Source organism: Ochotona princeps, chromosome 5, assembly GCF_030435755.1.
Source record: "Ochotona princeps isolate mOchPri1 chromosome 5, mOchPri1.hap1, whole genome shotgun sequence".
NCBI lineage: Eukaryota > Metazoa > Chordata > Mammalia > Lagomorpha > Ochotonidae > Ochotona > Ochotona princeps.
The window spans coordinates 55448067-55472810 of record NC_080836.1 but is presented as its reverse complement, the minus strand read 5'-3'; the positions used below and the strand labels follow the sequence as shown (position 1 = coordinate 55472810).

Below are 24744 nucleotides of genomic sequence, written 5' to 3'. Positions count from 1 at the left end.
AACCCGTTTCCATTCCCTTCTGAGACATTTCCCTGGGCAGGGGACCACTGGGAGCAACATTTGCATTGTTGTCGGTTTTAAATCACACTGGAAATGACCTAGACAGCCCAGAAAGTTCAGAAATCCTGGCCCAGTACAGGGTGGCCAGTACAGGGTGTCCAGCCCCGGGGCCTCAGCTCCCCCACACCGGTATCCACAAAGCTTCCCGAAGGGTGGAGGGGGGAGATCTCCAGACTCACTCCGGGATGAAGCATCCAACCTTCACTGGCCAATTCAACATCCAACAGCAGAGATTTTCAGGAGTTTAATGACTCACCAAGAGTTTACTTTTTCTCAGTAGCTCCTGCCGCCTGATAATATCCTCAGAGAGAGAGAATATCCCGCTCCCCTCCCACTCCCATCCCGCCCTAGGGAGGGGGCTGCCCGGGCGGGATGCTAACCTGGTCCGAGGGCAGCTTTTGGGGGGTGGGGGGTCCCAGGTCCACCCCCACAGTACCTTTGGAGCCCAGCGAGGTGACAGCAGGCCCAGCCTGCCCCTGCAGCCTCAGCTCAGCCTGGAGTGCAGGGAGGGATGGGCCCCCGGCTCCCTGCTTCTATAAGGTCGTCAGGTCCGTGTGGTGGTCCTTGGCCATCGGTTGCAAATGCTGGCCCTGGGCAGTTGAAGAGGAGCAGGAGGAGGAGGAGGAAGATGAAGACGACGACCTGCCTTTGGTGTTGGGCAGCTTGTGGTCTTTTTTCCACTTCATCCTCCGGTTCTGAAACCAGATCTTGATCTGGCGCTCGGACAGACACAGGGTGTGAGCGATCTCGATCCGACGGCGCCGGGTCAGATACCTGTTAAAATGAAATTCCTTTTCCAGTTCTAGGACTTGCTGCCGGGTGTAGGCCGTCCGGGAGCGCTTGGGTTCCCCTCCGGTGTAGTTGGGGTTCACTGCGGGACAAAATTGGGAGAGGCAAGTCAGCGCCCAGTCGGCCCCTGGTCCCGGCCGCTCACTTCCTGGCGCTCCCCGAGGCCCGCCGCCCTCCCCGCGCACTCCCCAGCTCGCTCACTGGCTTCCGCCCGCCCTCTCGCTGGCGCACACCCTCACTCCCACCCACCTCCTCGCACCCACCCACTGCTCCCGGCTCGCGCGGGAGGGGGACCCAAAGGCGCTCCCCTCTCCCTGTTGCACCCCGCCTCTCCTCCCACCAACCCAGGGCTCCAGACCCCCGAAATGTTTAGGAGACCTCCCTCTCCTCCTCTGCTGCTCCCTGCGCTCTGAAAATGGAGTCCTCCCCCACCCACCCCCTCCCCACCCCCTCCGCGCCCACAGCCAAGCAACCAGCCACATGGTCCGGGCCTGCTCCCTCAGCTATAAAAATTTATGGAGAGAGTAATTGCAACACCGAAAGCAGCTCCCCGAGCCCCCCACCCCTCGCACCGCACCCCAACCCACCCCATATCCCCCGCCTCCCAGGGCCCCGGCACCCTCAGGCTTGGGTGGGGTGGGCCTTGAGGAGACACGTCCCCGCACCTTACCCGAATTCACGTGCACCTTCTTCATCCAGGGGTAGACCACGGCCGGCTGCTTGAGGGCCGTCCCGGGGGGCGGCTGCTTGGGGCCGCCGGGCTGGCTGCAGGCCCGGGCGCCGGGCAGGGGCGCGGGCAGGGGCGCAGGGCACGGCTCTCCCTGAGCGGCGTAGTGACCGCCAGGGCCACTGGGCTCTTGTCCGTGACCCCGCACAGGCAGCGCCGGGCCCGGCCCCGGGCCGCCGCCTCCAAAAGGCTGCTCACCGAAGTCGGGCCGCGGGTAGAGCCCCGGGGGCTGGAAGTCGGCGCGCTGTGCGCCACCGCCGTAGTAATCGGCGCCCTGCTCGCCTAGGTAGCCGCCCTGCAAATATTCCTCGCACGGAGGGAACTTGGGGTCCACATACTTGGAGTTCACCATATACGAACTCATGGCCATTAATTTCAGAAGGTAGAAAATACTAATTTTTCTCGTGTTGTCTTTTTTTCTCCTTCCATAGGGCCCTCCTACTTGCTGTCAACTGAATAAAGTTGGGCGGCCATGTGACCAGGCCAGCCAATGGGGAGGAAGCGAGTTTATCACCGGGTTGGTGAGCATCTCATAATTTTCACAAATTTAACTAAATAACATACGTGTAATCAACTGACTCGCCCTGGCACATCTGAGGGTCCCCGCCAGATGTTCACGTAGTGCCAACCCCTGCACCCCAATTCCCCACAGGTAACCCAAGCTTTTGTCTGCCCTTGCTCTCTCTCCACTCACCCCTGTCTGGAAGCAGCACCCCGGAAAGTGGGAGCAGTCCATGGCGGGAGGTCAGGAATAAGTCCTCCTACTGGGGTGCAAGGTAGCTAAAGCAGGGTGGGCCAGGTGGCCTCTGAGTTGGGCAGAGTGCCCCAGGCGGGCAGAGCTGCCCGCCCAGCCTGTGGGAGCCGGGATTCTGTCATACAAAGGCCGGTTCCCGGCTTTGTCTTCGTCAGGGTCACCCAAAAGTTACCAGGCTCTGGCCCTGCCTGAATCAAATCAGGCAATGAGTAACCACCAGGCTTTCTGCCCACTGTGTCCGTCCCATGGTGTTCTCATCCCAGCAGAGCCTTTGCCTACAGCAACCACATGAGGTCCATGTGGGAAAGGGGTGAGCCAAAAAGATGATCAAGGCAACCTCCTCCAAGACCAACTGCACCCACAAAGGATCTTCCTAGCTTGCCTTGATCCCACTCCCAGGAGGCTGAACCCTTCGGTTGGCCATCTCACCCCAGTCGTGCACTGGGAGGACATGGCTGGAGTGGGAACCTCACCAGCCAGCCCCGTTTGGCTCTGCGCATTCACATTTGCGCTATGGATTAGGGTTCTTTTTGCAACGCCCAGGAGAAGCTGTTTAAAGGTGAAGTGCTTTCCGGGGTACAAGGCTGCTCTGGTCACGGGCAGGGTCGGTCCTCCTGGAGTCCAAGGTAACAAAACAGAAAGGGGTAACAGAGGCGCCCTGGCCGCAGCCCCCCATTTCCACCTCCATCTTCGGTTGTTTCCAAGAAATGTGAAGTTTTTGCATCGACCATATATTCCCCTAGAATCGAATCTGTGACTATGTGGACACCACACAAATTCGGTTCTACAGGGTATATATAGACAACGTGACAAACTCCGGCTCCCACCCAGAACAGACACCCCAGCCCACAGCCAGCCCTGGCCTCTTCCTCGGAGCCATCGCTGGCCCCTGCCGCAGCCACCCGCAGATTTACACACTTCAGGTAGACTGCCGGACTTGGTGACAATTTGCTGCAAGAGTTCCCTCATTCCTTTGCCAGGGCTGGGGTTACCAAGCAGCAGAGCCACCAGGACATTCCTCTTAAGAAAGAAAAGAAAAGAAGAAGAAAATAATCCATCGCAGAGATGGCGGCTTTATTACCCCCTTCTCGGGATCCAAATACATCCCCTCCCTAATCAAGTGGTATTTTCCAGAAAAAGAGCAAATGCTCTCAGCTAGCAGAATAAAAATAGGCGCCACGGGGACCATCTTTTGCCTGTCCCTTTTCCCACTGTCGGGCTAAGCCAGGTTGGCAACCCAAGCTCGTTGTTCAAGCAGACGCACGTTTACCTTCCTGGGAAGCGAGCCGGGCTGGCCTGTCGTTGCCGCTGCTGCTCCAGCGCCCCGAGGCAGGCGCTGCGCTGCTCGCAGGCACTGCCGAGCCGCCCGGGCCGAGGACGGCGCGCTAATGGTGAAGGGCAGGGCGAAGGGTCATTCGAAATCATTTACAAACATATCACAAAGTTTCATTATTTTCGCTTTGCGGACAGCAGCACACACCAGTACAAAAGTTCACGAATTTCGCCCGCCCCCGCGCCTCCCGTGCTGCGCAGGGATTGCCTCCGGGTTCAGGGCACTAGGAGCTCAGCCACACACAGGGGCTGAGGGGATGCGCTGGGTCTAGGGGCGCCTTTGGATGCCTGACCTCAGTCTAAAGGTATCTAACAAATATATAGTTTTGATCCTCCCCCGCACAAGTGAAAACAACATTGTTTCAAGCCTTGGCCTGGGCCTGCTGGGGTGGGGGTAAGGCAGAGAACAACCCCCATCCTAGCCCGACAAAATGGGTTGCCTGATTCTATCGGTACTTTGCGTACCCCCTCCCCAAATATTTTGGTTGCAACGTTTTTTAACTATTTCCTAGGCATTTAAACAGGGTGCCAAGTCAAACCAGGACTCTTAAGCTGCTGCGCAATCCACTGGTTCCAGGAGTCTCCCCAGTACCCCCAATGTTAAACACTTTTTCCTCCCTGCCTTCCTGGGGAACACTGGGCCTAGGCTTTACCCAGACAAAATGGGGGAATCTGCTGGGCTATGTGGAGACCAAGGAGATTGTACACATTTTCATATTTGTTAGACGCTGTGACCTGCATTTCACCTTATTGCTTCACTTGTTCAGACAGGTCAAAGCCAACGAGTTATTGATGAACAGAAGCGTTAAATATTCACCTCCCTCTCAACCGCCCATACTAATGCTTTTGATCTCTCAGGCTTTTTTTGTGTGGCGTTCAGCTGCAGGGCGCCAAATGTGGGGTTTACCAGAGAGCAGACTGGGCAGAATCACCTACAGCCAGGGCACTGGTGGTGAGGGCTGGGAGGAGAGGAGGGGAACCACGGGGTTTCGGGGGACCCCAGAATTTTCAGCCAAGAGTCCAGAGTACCTTTCCCTTGAGCAGATCTGAAGTTTCCTGGAATCTGTGTGCTGCTGGGGGTCTCCCAGGTAAGCACAGCCCCTGGGGGTTGCTAAGGCTACCCAGCCCAGCCTTGCAAAGAAACCTGGCCTAGATTCCAGCCCCAGCTTATCCCACCAGCAAGAGAGGGTATCTCACTGAGGGTACCTGCTTCTGGTAGCCCTGAATACTCCAACTCCATTCAAATAAAATCACCTTCTTTTTGCAGCCAGAGAGGGAACATGTATTTTTTTTTTCCTGGAGACTCTCAGACCACCACCACCCCCATCTTAGCCAAGGGGATCCAGGACTCCCCAGTTCCTGGCCTCATCTCCACCACACCCCACTCAATCCTGCTAAATTTTCTGCCAGCAATAGCGCCTCTGGCTCGGAAAAATTAATAAGGGAGAGCAGTTACAAAGGAGGGACAGCCAGAGTCCCAAATCCAGGGTCCACAAAGCCTAAGCTGGGACCAGGGGAGGGGATGGGAGAGGAATGTTTAAGAATTGCTCAGAATTTACAGGTCTTTCTGGAAAGGACAACTCTATACATCTATGGCCACAGCTTATATTAGTGGAAGAGAATTGGGCCAGGTTGGATGGACCTGGTTAAGCTACCTTGGGCTGCTGAGGCAGATGGCGCTGCCTGGGTGGTTGCAGTGTTGAGTGGGAGGCCAAGGAGTCCTAACTCCTTAACAGAACAGTTTGTTAATTAGTTGCAAGTTCTTGACTGGGGCAACAGACTCAGAGATGCACCTGTGCCAGCTGCAGAGGCCTGGGAAGACCTCAAAGGTCGGGAGGGCTGGAGGTGCTGTCACCTCTCCTAAATTCCAGTAAAGCTCTGCAGAAGCCCAGTGTAGAGCCCCTGTCCCCACAAAACAAGCAGTCTTTTCTGGATGGGCGGCTCCCCCATGCGCCAATCCCAAGCATGCAGGGCAAGCCGCCCGCTCCCTCCCCAGAGTCAATTCGAAAGAAACGGGAAAGGTACTTACAGAGATGCTCTCTCACGGTCCTGAACCTGTTGCAAGGAAGAGGGGGGGGGGGGTGTCACTTGAAATCCAAAGGAGATAATAAGGAATGGGTGAGGCCCAGACATCCCACTCCAACCCAGACCTCCCTGCTGCGGTGCCCACCCCACACCGGGAACTGCTGCGCAAAGTTCTGCAGACACCTTACTGCTGGTTTGGTCCGACCGGCGCTGCCTGGGGGCAGTTTCTCCAGTGGGAAAACAGGCAGCGGGGGAGAAAATGGGCCTTTGTTTCCTCCTGCACTATCGGCCAGTGGGTACAGGTCTACTGGGCAGGGGTAGCCTTTCCATCTGGCCCTGGGAGCAAGCCCACCCCTCCTTTCTAGCTTCCATTTGTTTTCGTGTCCTCCAACCCAGAAATGGGGAACCTCCACACCTGTCCTTTTTGTTCCCAAAGAAAGATGGCCAAGACTAGCACTTACCTCCCCACTTCTGCTGCAACTCAAAACAAAGGACAATTTCCTGGGGGGGGGGGTTTGAAATGAGGACCCAAACAATAACCAAGGAGGAGGAAAAGGAAAAGGAGGAAAATCAATGGGTGCAGAGGGAATGGCAATGCTTTAGATTGTTATCCGCTTCTATGGATGTGGCATCAATTTTTCAGCATTGTTGCTGGGAGAGCTTGCACACAACACTTAGAAAGCAGTGATGCTGGCCAAGGGCTGGTGGCTAGCTCTCAAGTTTGTTTTTTTTTTTTTTTAATCTGTCCCAGTTTGATGCTAGGGTGGCAGTGCTCTCTTGGGGGAAATCCCAGGGGATAAGTCTCTACTCTGGTACTCTCTGTCCCTCTACCCACCCAGTCCACCACTGTTGAGTCCCCCATTTGCACAGCAGATGCTCCAATGGGGAAGAGAAAGAACCAGAAAGTTCCCCTCTGGAGGTGGGAGTCCTCAACTCCTGTTTCCTGCCCAGCAGGCAGAAGAAAGGCAGGGATGCCCACGTTCTTTGTTCCTGTAAGCTCAGGCTAAAATCAGAACAGACTTCCCCCGGACTCTGCTGGGCAGCAAAGGCAGGGCTGAGAAAGCCCCAAGTCTGGAGCCGTTGCAGAAAAGGGGGACTTACTGTGTCCTTCCTAGTGGGCAAGGGCTCTGGGAATCCAAGCGCAGTCCTTCGGAGGCCAGCGCTGGCTGGAGCCTCTCACTTTCCTATCGCTGCTCCAGGAACCAAGCATCTGCACTTGTATGCTCTTAACCTAATTTATGGTGGGAATTATATTTTGGCTTGTCAACTCTCAAGCCATAAAACAAAGTTTATTGGAATCACGTGCTCCTAAATAGCCACTCAGGTCTCATCTCTGCAGAACCATAAATAACCTTTGGCTTTAAACTTTTATTCACTAAATAAAGGTTTACTGCAACTGTTCACTCGGATTTAAATAGTTCCAAATATCCAGGATGCAAGGGAGGTCACATTCATATCAATACCTCCAGGCTTTTCAAATAGCATCTTTCCAGAGAAGCCTGTTTAAGCTGGGAGATGGTACTGTTTGGAAAAGGCTGGTTGGTGGGCATGCCTTTGAGTCTTTGGCTACATTTGCTGTGAGTACCATGAACTCCTTTTATTTTGATCCTTTGCTAGCTTTAGATGTAGTAAACAGGACAGTCGGAGACCACCTCTCAGGGACACCAGAAGTTGGCAGTTATTTGGGATTTTGCTCAACTTTCCACAGGGAATGAGTGGCTAGGGAGAGGCTGGGTGGACTTGGCGGTGGGGGTGGCATTTGGAATTAATATTTGGTTTCCTCTGAATTGTCATAGATGGGCTTACTGAAAGCAGTAAACTGAAGGGGTAGCCACATGCCTAGAGGTTACTATAATTTGCTTAGATCTGAAAGAGAAGCCTTTGCAGGGTGACCAAACTGCTTAAAACAGCAAGACTTGGGGTTTGGTAAAGTGAGAAAGTGGAGAATAGCTCCATCGGAATCTTTGGCAACTAGCGCTCTGAAGCAGGCTATAAAACAATAAAACAGCCCTGGTGTGAAGGGGCCCGGGGTGTGAGGAAGCAAAGGCGGCTCTCAAGGAACCCCAGCCCAGGAAGTGAGATGTCTCCATTCCCACACCACCTCCCAAGCGTGGGGCTCAGGGGGGTCCAAACCTGGGTGAGGGGCTTAGCAAGGCTCCCTTGGGTACTGCTGCCCCGACCGCCCTGCTGAGAAAGCCCAGGAAGCTGAGCTGCTCTCTAGGAGGCCCAGGCATGCCTGCTCCTGAGAGGGAAAGCTGGGGGAGAGACAGGAGGGGGAGTAGAAAAGGGAAGGACACCCCCAGCTCCCACTAAGGGGCGGAAATATAAGGCAAATTGACCCTTCCAACGGCCTATCACAGTTGCCACCAAACAGTGTGAAAATGTGATTTTAAACTATTCTAATGAAAATAAGGCACTTCTGTGTGGGTTTGTAGAGCACACGCATATACCTAAATATTTCTAAATCAAATTCAGTTGCAACAGTTCCCACCAGAAAGCCCCATGCAGCCTTCCTTACAAAGATCTCCGTCTTAGTTTCCTTTCCAAGCCCCATTTTCTCATTAGCCAGGAAGCAGGGGACTATTCGCCTAAACAATACAGCATTTCTTTCTCTCTCTGAATCTCTCTGTCTCTCACTCTGTGTGTGTCTTATCTTCACCACACTCCCCATTCTATTAGTTATTTAGGAATATCTTTTTCTCTTATGGTAGGTGGCATCTGTTTTAACAATATCACTTAGGATCAGCTCTGCAAAAAATGTTTTTTTTATTCTGTTAGCACTGGGTGATAAGCTTTGACATTAATCCCTGTTCATCTCCTGCTTAAAACACAAAAAGTCTATTTTAAAGTTTGAGGAATTGAGCTTCATTTTTCCAAGAAGATGAATCCCAGGATGTAGGCATTCCTCTGCCACCGTGATGAGGTTTTTACAGAGGCCAGATGAGAAGATGAGGCTTGGTGGAAATGTGTGGAGCAGAGCCTGGCACAGTTGTGGATGACTGGTGCTATGGGCCTGCGATTCACATTTGCTGGCATCCTGCACTGTGGTTAGCACAAACAGATAAAGCTTCAGGGCTCTGCCTGCATATCTAGACAAGGGAAAAATAGCTAGGGGTAAAGACAAGAAAGAAAGAAAAGGATACATTCCTGATTACTTTGTGACTTTAGGCCAGCCAGGCAAAGTGATCAAGGAGAAACAAGGGGAAGGGTTCGCTTTCCTCCAGTCCTCTCTTGTCCCACCCCCAAGGTCCTGAGCTGCTGTGATGGAAAACAATGGCAATGGGGAGGTGGGGAAGGGTCGCTGAGCCCCAGGGAGGAACAGAGCTTGGAGCTGACCACTGGGCAGCCATCTCGCTAGGGGTGGAGGAGGATAGTCCTCTAGAGCACCTGCCAGGAAATGGCTTCTTGGTAAAATGGAACTTTGGCTACAGCCACTCTCCCATGGGCCTAGAAAGAGTCTGTTCTAGGAATTCTCGCCTGGCAAGTCCCCCCTGAGACAGAGGGCCATGGAGGACTCCTTCAATCCAAGGGCCAAGGCACTGGCCCCAGTCAGAACGGGGTGGGGCCAAACTTCTGCCTACCCCATGGGTCCCTGCCAGGTGTCACCAGGAAAGCTGGAAGCCCAGGCTGCTCAGAGGCCTCTTGCTCACAGGTGGAGCTGATTCTCCTCTCAAACCAGATGTTTCTTCAGCCACAAGGCAAGGATGGGCACCAGGCTTGGGATGACTTCCCTGGGAAAGATGAAGGCCAGGGGTTGCCCAGGGCTGGTCCTTCAGGACTCAGGCGAAGGGCAAAGCTGAAGAGAAACTGAGCAAGGAGCCCCAAGCAGGAAAGCAATGCTTGCTCCCCGACCCTAGTCCTATACTCCATCTCTGACTGAGGAACACTTGGATCCCTATGGTAGAAGTCCACCTTGGAGCCCTAGGAAGCAGAGGTGACCTTAGAAGGAAAGGTCAATAGGAAGAAATAAGAATAAACAGTAAGAGACAAGAAATCAAGGGCTTTGAGGCAGGGAGTTTGGCTCTGGGTTCAGGGCTAGAGAAGACTATGTAACTCCAGATCCTACAGAAGTTTGGGTGGCTGGGGAGCTGAGGTGCTGCAGCCTGGGCCATGGCAGCACTTCAATCCACACTGCTGGTGATGACACATGATACCATGTGTGCTGGAGAGATGTGGCCCACGTGGACACCTGGTGATGTTCGAACAGGAAGAGGCCGACAGGATTTTAGAGCGCTGGAAGTCAGTGGAAACTTTGACGGATACTCCTTTTAAGACCACCTTGGTGGCACTGTGGCCTGGTTAGGGCTGGGTCTCAGCCGTAGCCTGAGGGCAGAATAATGGGGTGACGCATGGCAGGGTGGAGCCCCCTGACCTGTGGCTTGTCCTTGCTGGATGTCAAGAGCCCAAAGAGGGTCAGTCCTTCCCCTGGGCCCACAGGAGAATAGTCGGGGAGGAGCAGCTGAGTGGACCTGACTGATAGGGGACTGGCTGCAGAAGACAGCTCTGGGCGCTGGAGAGCAAGGTCTCTGCAGGAGTGCAAGACAGGCCTGAGTGTGTGTGTGGGGAGGCTCCCCACTGGGTCTTGGGGGCACTGCCATCCTGGGTGTGCCTCTCCCAACATGAACGTACCTCTGAAGCCACCACAGCAATGGCCGAGGTCTCCTGGGTGGGCCATGTCTTGCATAATCAAGCCTTTGCTTCATCTACCACAGAATTCGAGCATATGATGAATGAACCAGATTTTCGTTTGGTTCTAAAAAATCTAAGCCTGATTGTTGAGTAAAAAATGAGTTTAGGGATGATAATAAGGAATATACACTGAATTCTCATGTGTCAGTTTTAAGTGTCTAACCAGGGAGCTAATGGTAGCCAACTGCTTAGTGTCTGAAACATAGCAGTGCTGGAAAATAATCTGCAATAAACTTGGAAGGTACTCTTGCTAACCCTGTTTTGGAAACAAGAAAACAGGCCCAGAGAGTGTGTCCTATTACCTAAGGTCACACAGCAAGTAAGTGACAGATATAAATTTGAATCACAAGCGAACTGAACTCTGAGCTTAAGTGCTTTGTAATCTTTGAGCCAAAAGTAAAATGGAATTTTGCAGCCATTTTCTAAAATGGACACATTCAGCCTACAGGTAGTGACCTTAAAAGAAAAAAAAAAGATGGTGATGGAGCCCCAGGAGCTTTGTGTGTGCACTGGGGGGAGCGGGGGAGGTGCCCTGTCGGCAAAAAGGCAATCTGGTCTGGAGGAACAAAGAGCCCCCGCAGAAAGAAGAGAGGGGAGGCCCTTGGCTAAGCTGCTCTGGAACGGAAGTGGGCATCCTAATTGTCCCAAGGGGCGATGTTTACAAAATGCAGGTGGTTGGGCATCCACCATACCTCGCCATTGTAATTTCACAGGTATGGGTGGCACTCGGCAACCTGCATCCGGATAGATCCTGAAAGGATTTCAGTGAGAATGTTGTCCTAAAGTAGGGCCAGCAAGAGAGGGCCAAAGGACTGCACCACCAGGAGACAGCGGAGGACGCACGGACTTGGGTCAGAGCCAGGTGCTGCAGTTCTGGTGTTTCCGCATCCACGGCGCCCATCGAAGGCCTAAAGCAGGCAAGGTGGCTTCGGGAAGGCCTGTAACTGTGTGAACAGCAGAAGTACCCTTCTGGATGTTTCTCCAACCGCACAGCGTGTGGGTTGTGGGTCAGTCTCTGAGTCTCCCGGTAGTCCCAGACCCCGGGTCCTAGTCTAAGGGGGAAGCGGGGAGGCCCATCTGCTTGCTGCAGGAGGCGCTGCCCTGCGCTTTGCAAGACTGCCATTCTGGGTAGCAGGACCGGAGCAAGAGAAAGATCAGGCACAGCTGTAGGTCCGTTCCGACTCTGCGCGATGGGCTGGCTCACTCCCATCCCCACCCTCCCCCTAGGTCCTAGTTGTTTGGCGCCCTGGAGCGCAGAACCCGGAAATCGCGCCCTCTCCGGGAGCGCGGAGGAAACAAGGTGTCCTCTACCGCAAGACCTCCCCGGCAGGCTCCGAGGCTGGCGCTGCCTCCAGCCGCCCTTCCGGGACAGCGGACCTCGGGTGAGGGAAGCCCGACGTGGTGCGCGCCCGGGTGGGGCTCCCGAAAGGGAGGGGAGACGGCTCACGTGGCCTCCCCTTCCCCGCCCGCCCGCGCCCCGGGCCTCGGCCGCAGCGCCGCAGCCGGCGACACGCTTGTCCTGCAGCGCCTCCTCCTGGACAAGGCGCCAGACAGCAGGGCAGGGCGACCTCGCCAGTCCGGGAAACCCAGGCGGGGGTCGGCCTCCGGCGAGGACACCATCTCAGGCCCCAGGAGCCAGTCCCACAGAGTTCCCTGGGGTGGCTGGAAGGAGTCGGGGGACCCGGAGGCCATCCTCTCGCCGCGACCCCAACCCTCGGCACAGACGGCAAGCTCGTGGCCCTTAAGCGCGCATCCCTCAATTAGGCCAGCACAGGCGGAAAATCCTCCAGTTTGGTCGTTTATTTATTTATTTGCCCCCTGTCCGCCGAGCCGCTGCCCGCCCCCCACGGGGCCTTTAGAGCGTGCTGCACTGGCGTAACAAGATCCGGGAATGGTGGGGCGGAAAGATTGGCCAGAAGTTTGGCGGTTTGAACAGGCGCCAGGAGGAAAGGCCTTTTCCCAGAGCTGGAAAAAAAAAAAAAGTGCACTTTCTCCACCCAGGGTGGGGAGATATCTCTATAGATATAGATATAGATATAGATATAGATATAGATATAGATATAGATGTGTATGTGTATATATATCTATATATCTTGCATACATCTATAACACCTTGGGCTACTTACTCCAGTTGGCGCATATACTGCTAGTTCACACACATAAATCGAGGCAGGGCATCAAGTCTTGAAGACTTGGAAACCAGGAAGTCAAGGGCTGCGCGCCCTGACTATCTTTAGAAGGGACGCTGGCATCCAACGAAGACCAGGAGCAAAAGGCCAACGGGACACGTTGACTGCTCCCTTCCCGTTCCCAGGCCCCTTGCCCTTCCCCCACCCGTGCAGCGCGGGTGCAATCCCGCACTGCACATGCGTCTGGCGCGCGGTGGGCGTGCGGGGCAGGCGCGGACAGCTTTCTGCACCAAGCTGCCAGGGAGCCTGGAAGCCCCACGTCAAAGGGACAGGAAATGTGCTTTGCTTTTACAGGAAAACATACATATATATATGTATGTGTATATATATACATATATACACATACATATATATATATCATCCTTCCTTTCTGATTGGCGAGCCCTATTCGGCCAAATCAACAACAGTGTCTGCATGGTCGGCAGACACTCCCAAGGTGGTCCTTGGGATCAGCAGTTTCACGTCTGGGGCACCGCCTCCTTGTTTGATTTCGTTCCACCAGTCGGGGCAAGCAAGCCACCCTGGTTCAGAGAGCACGGCTTCTCCCTAATCTTGCAAAACTCCCAAGAAGCCAGTCCCCCAGAAAGTGGGCATTCCTTCACACCATCTCCGAGAAGTGGCCCTCGGCTGGGTCTGGGTGAGCTCTGTGGGCGGCTTCTCCCAGCTTCCGGTGCCCCCGCACACTCTGCCGGCCGCAGCCGCACTGCGGCGAGGCGGCGAGGCCGTAAATACCTCTCACAGCTGCCTGCCAGCCCAGGGTGAAATACTGTCTTTGTTCCGATGTCCCTGCGCCTCGAGCTCCGACAACAGTTCTGCCGAAGTGCGTTTCTCAGGGAGATCATCGGACGCAAAAAATGTGCCTGGTTTTCCACCCTGGTGCGTGGCCAAGTTGCCAATGGCGCTTTGGTCTAGTTCCTGGTCCCTGCGAGATCTCGTGCCCTGCTCACCATCAGACCGTTGCCCCTGAGGCGTGGACGTGCTGGCTAGCTCCCCTGTCCAGAAACAGACCGAGGTTTGGGCCTAGAACGCCGGGATTACGCTTCCGGGCTTCCAAAGGCGGGGCCTTTCATTGTGTTTCATTCTGTTGCGTTATAGACAATGGGGGCATTTCCGGCAATGGCCACCGCGACACTGTTACTATAGGCTTTTCTTGGACTACGTGGCCAGAGCTCAAATGCAATTTATAGATTATTTATTCCTTTAGATGCAAACGATCATTTCTTTCCAACAAGCTCTTAAAGGGATGGGGGCTTACAAAAAGCCCCCCAGTCCTCCATATCTACCCAAGACATCACTGTCCACTGCATCATCCTAGGATCTGCAGCTCACCCACGTCCTTAGTCCTTTGGGCACACTGGGCCACCAGACTCAAGGAAAAGCTACGGAATCTCTGGACACAGCTCCGCTAGGGCCCCAACTTCATCCCCGCCCCCACCCCATTCCTGCCAATCCAGGAGCTCCTCGGGCAGGGCCCAGACACCCTGGTTCACTAGGCAATGCGTTTTATCGACATAAAGCACGATCTTAAAGACCACTGTATCCATTGTGGAGAAAGAGTTACAACCATAGACTTCAAGACACACACACACAGTTTCTGATATACTTGGACAATCCTGCAGCCGTGTCTCCATTTTGAAACGGGGAAGACTGCATCGTTAATTACTAAAAAAAAAAAACCTCCACATAGGTCATTTATTGTTCAGGAACACTTTGACTTCCAACACTACTACACCGGAATATCCGGGGGGACAGCGCGTCAGCATTTGCCGCCGGGCGCTCCGGGGAGGTACCCGCCATGCGCAGACCAGCCCCATGCGCAATGCGGCAGATTGTCCGAAGGTGGCACGACTTCAGAGCGTGCTCACGAGGGATTTTCGACCTGCAGCTTCAAATGCCATTCAAACCCAGCAAGAGAAAGCAGCATTTTTTTTTTCCACAAAGGGTTTTTCTTTTACGCATGTTTTGATTCAGTAGTTTTGAAGCGGGGCGGGGGGGAATGTTGCTGCATATTTATGGATAGGCAAAGCAAACAATACATTCACAGAGCAAAAAGATCTCCTCTCTTCCCACTCCAGCAAATGAGAAACATACGCGGTGTTTGAACTCAGAAATGCTTTGCATTTCTGAAATGTCTATTGGGCTTTCCCCAAAACCTCTACCAGATTCTCTCATACTATTATCCCCTCCTCCCTAACGCATTAGTTTTGTAACATAAACATCATTTGAATTCACCTGGTGGATGGACAGAGGTGGGAGGAATCTGACTGAAGAAGTTGCAAACATTTATCAAGAGCTATAGCAACATTGAAGAATATTTCAAATGCCACCTACCACAAGGCCCGATGAACCACCAAGCCCTAGCAATGAGTTAGCATCACTCACCAGAGATTAGATTTGAAAACCAAGCACATACATGTGGAATACACAGAATCCGTTCCCCCACCCCATCACCCCCACAGCCCAAGCCTCAGTCCTCGGAGAAAGAAAAAACAAAAACAAAAAAACACCTGATCGCCGCTCAGGTACCACTGACCACTGACAAATTGCAAAACCACAATTCTGTACTCCCGGGGTTCCTTAGTGACCGTCAGCAAAGCCAAGACTGCTAGAAGCCGTCGGCACGCCCTTCCCCCGCCCCCCACTAGGGTGGGGGAGGAGGGGGCACCGAGGGGCTCTGGTCCTGGGCAACGGAGTCCTGTCTGCGGCTACTCCCAGCCATCTCTGGAGAAAAGAGGGCTTCTCCCTACGACTTCTGAGCCCGTCGGGAGCCCCTGGGAGCTTCCAGGAGTTGGGACTCAGTCACCACCCTTCCTCCAGGTTCCAGGAGTTGTTGAGGGGCGCGGGCCCGGCAGCCGGCGTCCCGGAACTCCCCACCCGCAGTGATCTTACCCGGAGGTTGCCGAGCTGGAGGCGGCGGCCGGCCTGGGCGGCTGCTGTAATCCATTAGGCGCGGCCGGCTAGCGCGCAGTCTGGGCGGCCGCGAGCTGCTCGTGGTGCAGGAGGCGCCGTGTCGCGGCCGCGGTCACCCGGAGCCGGCAGGCTGCTCGCGCCGGCGGGGGGCTCGGTGCCTGGGGCTTCTTCCGGCTCTTCCACCGGGCACTCGAGCGGCTCCCGAGGCAGCCGGAGAGTAGCCGCTGTAGGGCTGGGTTGGGCGCCAGGCGGGTGCCGAGGCCGCAGCGGACCCCGCGATCCCGCAGCCGTTACTAGAGCCCACCTCTGCAGAGACAAAGGTTAGAAAAAGAGGGGGTGAGGCTCTGGGAAAGCAGAATGCGGGGGAAAATTCGCCTGGGAAATCAGGAAAAAGGCCGTGAAGGCGAGCGGCGCCTGCACATGACCAGCCGCAGCCAATGACGACCGCAAATAGGTCATAAAAAGGTCTATTACCAAGTTGTAAATTTTCTTCAAACAAAAAGGAATTTACTGCAATTCCTTGCGGATTTTGCACATACAGCTCGCAAGCGCCATGTTTTCCTCTCTATCTTTCCCTGTCTTTTAGCTCCCTTCCTTCCTCTCTCTTCCTTCTTTGCTTTGCTTTCTCGGTCCCTCTCCTTTGCTTGTTTACCTCCCCACTGCTCACTCGCTTGCTCTCGCTCGCTCGCTCTGCTTTTCTAGGAATTATTGGGCGTTTTGGTTTGCTGGGCTCAGCATCTCTGCGCAGTGAGCCGCTGCGTCGGAAAGAGAGTGGCCCGTGGCTCAGGAGCTGGGCAGGCGATCCCCGGGACGCCCCCCAATCCTTCCCCTCTAGTGTCACTCGGCTTCTCCCAACACCCCCCACCCCGCCAAAAAAAAAAAAAAAAAAAAAAAACGGCCAGTCAGGAAGGGCAGTCGGGCTCTTTCGTTTTTTTGCCCCTGGTCTCCCCACCACCTCCAGCCAGCCCCAATGGTCTTACGCAGAAAAGCTGGGCTCTGCAGGCCCAGAAAGGCACCCCCCTTCTCCAACGTGAACGGGGGTCCCTCCCATTTCCTGGGGTAGTAGAAGAGCTGCCAACCAACTCAAAGGCCGGAAATGGTTTTAGGTGTTTGTCAACTGCCCCACCATACGCGGAGTACCACCCCCCCAACCACACACACACTTTGACTTGATTCCCATAGAAATGTCTTGCCGTGGTGGTGCAGCGGAGAGGAGAATCTGTGAGATTCTCACTTTGGGTTCTCTCAGAGAGCAGTTCTCATCTTTGTAAAATCTAATTCCAGCCCCCCTCCCCCGCCCGGCTGTCCATGGCCAAGCGGGCTCAGTGCAACCCTGAAGAAGGGCTCCATTTGTTCAGAAGAGCGGCCTTCCAAATCTAGCCCAGAAAAATAAATACAATAGTTTTTCCTCAAAGGTACACCACCACATGCCCTTTGGGGTTTACCCAGGAGCTGCACCCGCATCCCCGAGTAAACCAGCAATGGCCCCCCTGGACATCCTAGCTTCTGAACCCCTCTGAAAGAGGTGAACCCCAATCCACGCCATCCACGCAGTCCTTCCTAGTAGTATGTGTATAAAGCTTTACATTGAGAGTCTGTGCCTAGGTTCTCTGCTCCAGACATTGTGGCATTCGGTCAGTACCTGGGCAGCTGCACACTGGTGCACAGCACCCTCTCCGGCAGGCCATTTGTATTCTAGGAAAAAGTGCCCGTGACCTTGGATGTTTTTGATTAGACTTTTGTTGTCATCTGTCAGCAAACATCATATTCTTTCCAGAAATTTCCAGTGGGCCCCAACTTTGCTCAGGAGCACCCAGAGTCCATTAAAATGTTCTCCGTGGTCTTTTGTGTGCCCTTAGATGGTCCAGGACTCAGCAGACACAAGGCAAGCTGAAGACAGGAGCTGGGGTGTGAAATGGCAACACTTTCTACATTGAAGAATGAAGCAGTATTTTTATTACCGGTTGTTGGGATTCTACCAAGTCCAGAGCACTTCATGTTGGTTGATACACAAGGAACTGAATAAAGAGCTGGTTCAATTCTAATTTTTTGAGGAATAAGCATCATTCTGCCTCATTATCTTTCCCCCTTTTACTCACACAAAGCTTTATGGCCTCCTTTTCAGCTTGGGGGAATGAGCACTCCGAGCTGAAAAAGCAGCCATATTTGCAGACTGTTCCCCGTGTGCAGAAGGAAGCAATGTGCGGGGCTTCGTGGGACTTCACAAAATGGCATCCCTAAACCCGCTTTCCTCTAAAACCCACGGAGATGAGCACCGTTCCTTTGCGTTTCTGGTCCTCGCCAGCAGAGCCTAAATCACTCTGAAGGCTTGGTGCTTTCATTCAGTGTTCACATTGGAGCGTTCGGTTTTTTTTCCAACCAGACTGCAGTAGTCCAGGGCAGAAAAGCGCAGCCGCCTGGGTTTGCAAGCACTCTCTGAAGGCTTATGCAAATTTCTGCAGCAAAAAAAGTTTGCTTGTTGCTTCAGCGTGAATGTTGCCAATTTGAGGCAGTTAAATGGGCTTCTTGTGCCTTCTCTATGCCAGTCTGTCTCCAGGAAACACCACACCAGGTTATGGTAAGACAGAAGGTGGTATGTGTGTGAGAGGGGTCATTCCTCAAGGTCTCTACTCAGAGACAAATATTTGTCCTTTCCCAATTGTAAAACAGACCCCTGTATTTATAGTCGACATTGTTTGCACGTGTCATCTGTGTATGCATATAAATTCATTATTTTCCAATATAGGGGTTACTGTAACTGAGTCCATTTTTTTTTTTTTACATAAGCCACACAGTGGAAGGGATGTGGGGCACAAGTACACTTTGACAGCAGAGCAAAATGCTGAGGAAATGGCATTTTTGTCTTCTCTTCCTTGATTTCCACACCAACCCACCCACCAGGTCCCTTCACCTGAGAAGTCCCACCAAAAACACCGGCTCTCAATGTGGCATTTGGGGGAGCATTCCATGTGAGAAGACAGCAGGCTTTGCAAGGGCAGCTGGAGTTTGGCCAACACCCGTCTTTGGACAGTGCTGCCCAAGGCTGTCCCCAGCCTGGCCTTGGCATCCTTGCACTGTGCAGCCCACGGCAGAGCCTCAGAGCCCCAGGCAGCACCCAGAGCAGCCCGCTCCCAAAGGCAGCACATGCTTCTGCAGCTGTCTCCTCTTGTGCAAATGCTTAAGCCCCCAGCTACCCGTGACTTAAAATTGTCTTTCCTGACAAATGTCACAGCCTAGAGTCTTCCATGGGGGGAAGCCAGGTGCCGCTTTGCTTCTGAACTGGCCAATGCCAGGGTAACAGCCCGCTACCTTCTTGAGGGGGCAGATGCTGGCTCCAATCCTAAGGATTACATCTTCTTACCTGTTCAATAAAGACTTTTCTAAGTACCTCTTTAAAAATAAATGCAGCTAGAAAAGCCATAGAGCTCTTCAACACAGACCTAATAAAAATGCTTTCTCTTTTGCAGAGAGAAATGGTTTCTTGCATTTCTCCTCTCTCCCTGCACCCACCCCCACCCTAAAATGGCAGCTGCGAGAGAGCAGCCGAGAGAGCAGCCTCCAGTGGAAAATGGATATCTTGTTAACAACAGATGCCAACCCCCAGCATCAACACTGACTGTGGAATAAGCTCTAGTGTAACCTGGTCATCCCCCACTGGGCCCACAACTCTAGCCCTTTTCAAAGTTCAAAGCTTTCACAGTATCTTAGCAGGATTATTTAGAGCAAGATGAAGCTACGGCAGCCTATCCAGCCCTCTCTGGAATGACAGCCACCCCCTCCCAACAGCATCTCTCTCTCTCACTCACACACACACACACACACACACACACACACAGCAATGGGCAGCGTTACCCTAATCCCATCCCTTATCAAAATAAAGCCTCCAGCAAGTGCTAGCTCAGCCCATTGTTCCTGACTGGGGGAAAAGCAGCATTTACAGTGGAGCTCACTCGACAACACAGCTTCTAGAAAGACATTCATTTCTTTATTAAGGAGCTAGCTTGGTATTAGAGCGGTTGTTTACCCCAGGAGTTGTTGGGGTTGGCGTTCAGGGCTTGGGTTTTCAGGTAAGAAAGACCATCATTTTCCTGAGGAACAGCAGAGGATGTCCCAGCCAACATCTGAGACAGGCACACAGCAAGTTGGGTAAAAAGGAGCGTGCAGACCAGCGAAGGAATACAAATAAATATGGCACCTACTCCCAAACGGAATCACAGCAGTGGCTGCCAGAGACACACAGACTTGAGGCGGATACATGTGCAGTTGGAAAGGGAAGCAAGCTGAGAGATGAGAGGCACTCCATTAGGTGGGCTTGCCAGAGTGCAAAGTTAATGAGTGAAAATGTTACAATTGGTTTTTCAAGTATTCACTCATTTAAAATTATTTATTTGCCAAAATTTGCATGGATGATAGAAAAATGATTACATATCAACTTTGACAATGTCCTGAAACTTTTTGTTGCTGGCCCAACCTTTTTCCAAAGTTTAGAGCAGCTGCAGAGCTGCCCACTCTCTCCAGCTACCATGTGCTTTTCAAATACGGGCCCAGGCTTTTCCCCGAGATTTTACATTTACAAAACAGTCCAAAAAAACCAAACAAAAACAAAACAAAAAATACTTTTACAAGTAAACAAAAGGCACTGAACCGTTCATTATAAAAGCAGAGAGAAACCATAAATAATAAGTATTAATCAAATAATATAAAGTAAATATTCTGCAGGCATAATTTTTTTCAAGAAATTATACTTAACTTACTCACCATAAAGATTTTAAAATGCTCAAGTGCACTTGCTTGATTAATAAAGCAATTTATATTCAATTATTTAGTGCTAATCATTAGGAAGTTTACGTTGTTGAGGAAAATCACCAGCTCAGACATTAAAAACTATCATTACAAAAAATATAGCTACAAGGTCAGTATCAAATTACTCTTTCATAGGACAGCTCAAGGACTGCTTCGATGCACACTAGAAACAGAAAACACCCACATCCCTTTCAGAGCGCAGACATCTCAAGAGCAGTGACGCGAAGGTAGCTTGAAACACAGGTCAGGTCCTTTCCAACAAAGAAAATAGGTGGGCTCCACCAGCATATGTTGGCCATTACTTTTAACAATCTGCGATAAAACTTTAAAGGTAGAAGTTAATTTGTTGGGCCTTCAGCTCTGTCTTCCTCCAGCTCCCGAGCTTCCTTTTTAGGTTCCCCGTCCTTCGCCTCCTGTCGGGAAATGGGAAATTTGTCCTTGTTGTTCTCCTTTTTCCATTTCATCCTCCGATTCTGGAACCAGATCTTCACCTGTCTCTCGGTGAGGGCCAGGGCGTGGGAAACCTCGATTCTTCTTTTCCTGGTCAGATAAGGGTTAAAAAGGAATTCCTTCTCCAGTTCCAAGGTTTGGAACCGGCTGTAGGTTTGTCTTCCTCTTCTTCTACCAGGAGCTGCTGATTAAAACAAAAAAGGGGGAGGCGGGAATTAACTTTTTTTTTTTTTTTTTTTTTTTGCACTGGTGCTCTGGACGTTGCATGGAGGTTTCTGACACAGGGCTGAGGGGCGAGACACACGGTGCTCTTTCGCTCGGATACACACACACACACACACACACACACACACACACTGCAAGAGGAAGGGCCAAGGTCTTCGAGATTACTGTTCCCATCATCTTTACATGGTTTCTACTTTAAAAAAAAAATGCCTGTATTACTTTATGAATAAGAGCCACTGTGGCTACCCAAGAAGGAAAAGGAGGGGGAGAGAGAGAGAGGAAAGGGGAGTTTTAAAGCTAGAACGTGAGATGAAAGCAAATTTCTCTCTCCCAGCTTTAAAAAAAAAAAAAATGTATCCCAACCTTGTGGTCTCATCCAGGGAAACATTTGAGAAGGAGACGAGCTCTGATTTAAGTGGTCTGGGTCCTCGCCAATATTACCACTGGACGATTTACAGTCAGGATATTGTACCAGCTCGGCCTCTTGCTGGGTCGTAAAAATCGGCTGTCTCTGTAAGTTATCGTATCCGTAAAACTTCGCGGGCTCCCCGTGACAGGCAATCCCGCCGCAGGGGGGAGGCGGCGGCGGAGGCGGAGGCTGCGGGGGGGCGGCCTGGTAGGCAGCGGCCGGGCTGCCCCCGCCGGGCTGGAAGAAGTCCTGGCCGGGGCCGGGGCCGCCGCACCCCGCAGGCCCGGCGCGCGGCGGGGACGGGTGCGGGTGCGCGTGCGCCTGCGGGGGCGCGTGCGGGAAGCCCACGGCGCTGTTGCCATAGAGCTGCAGGGCGGCGGCGGCGTGGCGGCCGCCGACCTCGGGCGCGAAGTGACAGTCGTAGTAAGTGGGATTGATGGCCTCGCCCGCCGCCGCGGCCGCCGCGGCCGCCGCCGCCGCCTTGTACTTGGAGTACAGCGGGTTCACGAAGTACGAATTCATCCGGGCGGCAGCCGGGGGGGCGACAGAAGGCCGCCCCGCGATCGGGGCGCGGGGGGCAGGCACCGGAGCGCGGCTCGGCCCGGCCCCGCACTGCCGCGGGGGCCTCTGGGGCGGCTGTCCGTGCCGCGGAGGGGCCCGCTCGGCCACGTCGCTGCCGCCCGCCCGGCCGCCCGCGCGCGTCGCCTCTGAAGGCCCGGCAGCCGCGGGGCGCCCCACTACAGTGCGTTCATGCCCAGCTCTGGCGCCCGCCTCCCTGGCGGGTCGCGGGGCCTCGCCCAGCCCCCGCGCGCCACCGCCCGGCCTCTCCCGGCGCGCGCCGGCTCGGCCGCAATATAATCGCCGACGCCCCGGGTGACCTGCCCCAGCGGCCTCCACTGTTTCCTCTCAGGCACCGGGAGGCCCTGAGCGCACCGGGACCAGGGGGGAAAACAACAAACAAACAAAACAACAGAAAGTGCGCCCGGGCCACGGGGACACGCCGGGCTCACGAACCCCCGCTCTGCAGGGAAGACAGAAAAAAAAGCGGACGCGCGGCCGGCTACCCCGGCCCGCCGCGCCCCCCCGCGGCCCCCGCCCGCCGCCGCCGTCGCCGCCGCGCCCGCCCGCCCCGCGCGCGCCGGCCCGGCATGGTTCGCGCCCCGCCACTGCGCCGAGCGCGGCTCCCGCGACACCGGGCGAGATAACCGCGCGGAGGGATCCGCGGCGGCGCCCGACGGGACGGCGCACGCCAGCCCCGAGATGCCTCCGCCGGCCTTAAAGGGGGCCCATAAAGCCGCACTGCCAAGGGCCCCGAGAGGACGGCGGAGCCCAGGCCGCCGGCGGCGAGGGGGCGCGGCAGAACCTTAGACTTGGGGGAGCCGGGGCGGGCAGGGAGGCCGTTCCCAGGGGGCTGCGGTGCAAGTGACACACACACACACACACACACACACACACACACGCACGCACGCACGCGAACAGCCCAAGCGCAGAGTTTGGCCGTGGCTTTCGCCCTCTGCGGCCGCTCTTCACGCACAGAAGCGGGGACAGGGCTCTGCGGGCGGCCCGCACCGTGCGTTTGTCGGAGGTAGCTGTCAGCCAAGTGGTTAGAAGAAAAGGCTGCCGGTGTGGACCCCCCCCCCCCAAAAATCCTGGGCCTTATCAAAGCCGTCCTTTTCCAGCCAGCGGGCCTTGTGGAAATGAACTGTGCGTTTTACCCTTGACGCACTGCATGCCTGGCTGAGGCTCCCAGGTTAATTGATATTTAATGAGAATCATGCCCATGAATATAGTTTCCATCATTTCACCCTTGATAGACGTCAGAAGCAGGCACGGGGGCGGGGGAGAAGCTGGAGAATGTGGCAACGGGGCCATTAGCATCGCCCAGGGAGTAAACAAGAAGGGGGCCGCGGCGGGCTGGGCGGGTGGCATTTCCTCGGGCAGGGACGCGCGGCTCCCGGGTCTCCGCGGCGGACCTGGGCAGGCCGTGGCCGGGGTGGAGCGCGGGGGGCCCTCGTGGAGCCTGGGGGCCGGCGTTCAGGATCGCGGCGGTTCCAGGCGGCGGAGGCCGGCCCCAGCTCCTGCGAACTGGTCCTGCGGCCGACCGACCGCCCGAGAGCGGGCGCGGGGCCTCAGCCTCGAGTTACCACATCTTCCGAAATGGCAGAGAAGGCCCGGCGTGGAGAGAAGCTGCCTCGGCAAACGGCGGCTGGGTGACTGGGGCCACTCTCTCCTCAGAGCTGCCCGGCCGGCTCCTCACACAGTTTTCCCTCGTCTCCCGTTTTAGCAAATCCAATAAATACAATGGGTCGGTGTTGCTGCGTGTGTGTGTCTCCTCAGCCGCCCAGTCTTTTTGGTGGGGTCTTGTTGGGGCTGGGAAAGGCGCGGAGACACCCCCTTTTTTTCCCTTGGAGATAATCTGGGGTCCTGAAGGGTGCCAGGCCTCCGGCCTTGGGCACAGGGACCTGGAAGGCACACCCCGGGCCTGCCGAGGGTGCTCGGGACGCGCAGCTGCAGCGCTCGCCAAGGCGGCCCTCCTTGGGGAACGTCCGAAGAGGCCGTGGTGGACTAGCGCCTTCGGGCACCCCTGGACCCCCGTGGGCCGCGGGCGCGCGAGGCCTGCCGAGCTGAGGATCGCTTTGTTTGTTTTTTGTTTTTGTTTTGTTTTACAGTGGAGAAAAACTAGGTCGAGAAGCCAAGGAAGGAGTAGAATGATAGGAAGGTGTGTGTCGCAGCCATCTGTACAGGGAGCGGCTGCAAATGGTGACGGTAATGAAGCCTGAGCGAGAAAAACACGGGTTACTGAATTATCAAGCTCCCGTCTTGTTGTCGCTTTGGTTTTTCTTTTCCTGCCGGTTGTCGCCAGGTGAATCTCCTTTTAAATCCTGAAGGGAGCGAACTGATGGTGACAGTTAAAAATTCCTGCTTCAACTTTGAAAAAAAAAAAAAAAAGCCCAATTAAAACGATGACTGCTTTCCAACAAAGGCTTGGAGCTCGCTCTGTGCCTTTTCATTTCCCTGGTTGTGCGCTTGCTGGAGGCCTTGGCAAATGAGTAGATTTGGGAATGAAATGAGAAATAATTGGGAGGGAGCCCAGATCTCCACGACATCACGCACCTTCTAGAAGTGTAAGGTTCCTAGGGCTGGGGTGAGGCACACCAATATCTTAAAATTCTTATCTGCACATCCAGGCCTAATTTGGACAACACCACAAAAACAGCATTTCCTCTTGGGACAAAGTAGTTTCTTTATTTAAGCATTGTGTTTAAAGTATTTATCTAAAAAAGGAGAACACCTAACTTGGTAAATAAAAGACCGTACTTTTACACCTTTCAGTTTAGATAGAACTATTAATTTTCTATAACGTTTTATAGTTTCAGCTGTG

General features: G+C 54.1%; 2 protein-coding genes across 3 annotated transcripts; both read right to left on the bottom strand.

Annotated features, from left to right (window-relative positions):
• Window positions 1-301: 301 nt before the first annotated feature.
• On the bottom strand, window positions 302-2248 carry HOXD4 (homeobox D4). The gene is made up of 2 exons (XM_004577031.3): window positions 1520-2248; window positions 302-931 (listed from the first exon to the last, which is right to left on the bottom strand). Exons 1-2 carry the CDS (start codon window positions 1944-1946, stop codon window positions 594-596), a joined length of 765 nt encoding a protein of 254 aa, XP_004577088.2. The 5' UTR covers window positions 1947-2248; the 3' UTR covers window positions 302-593.
• Window positions 2249-19438: 17190 nt separating this feature from the next.
• On the bottom strand, window positions 19439-22280 carry HOXD8 (homeobox D8). Of its 2 annotated transcripts, none has more exons than XM_058664224.1 (2): window positions 21317-22280; window positions 19439-20909 (listed from the first exon to the last, which is right to left on the bottom strand). In XM_058664224.1, exons 1-2 carry the CDS (start codon window positions 21882-21884, stop codon window positions 20617-20619), a joined length of 861 nt encoding a protein of 286 aa, XP_058520207.1. In that variant the 5' UTR covers window positions 21885-22280; the 3' UTR covers window positions 19439-20616. The 2 variants fall into 2 exon arrangements, with proteins under 2 accessions (XP_058520207.1, XP_058520206.1); XM_058664223.1 differs by having other exon boundaries at window positions 19439-20912; window positions 21317-22277.
• Window positions 22281-24744: the final 2464 nt, after the last annotated feature.

Bases quoted from the DNA above. Each gene is read 5' to 3' on its own strand.
- HOXD4 (XM_004577031.3), bottom strand. From the start codon at position 1,946: ATGGCCATGAGTTCGTATATGGTGAACTCCAAGTATGTGGACCCCAAG. The intron at 932-1,519 runs GTAAGGTGCGGG...TTTGTCCCGCAG, and splicing joins GAAGGTGCACGTGAATTCGG to TGAACCCCAACTACACCGGA.
- HOXD8 (XM_058664223.1), bottom strand. From the start codon at position 21,884: ATGAATTCGTACTTCGTGAACCCGCTGTACTCCAAGTACAAGGCGGCG. The intron at 20,913-21,316 runs GTTGGGATACAT...TGTTTTAATCAG, and splicing joins TCCCTGGATGAGACCACAAG to CAGCTCCTGGTAGAAGAAGA.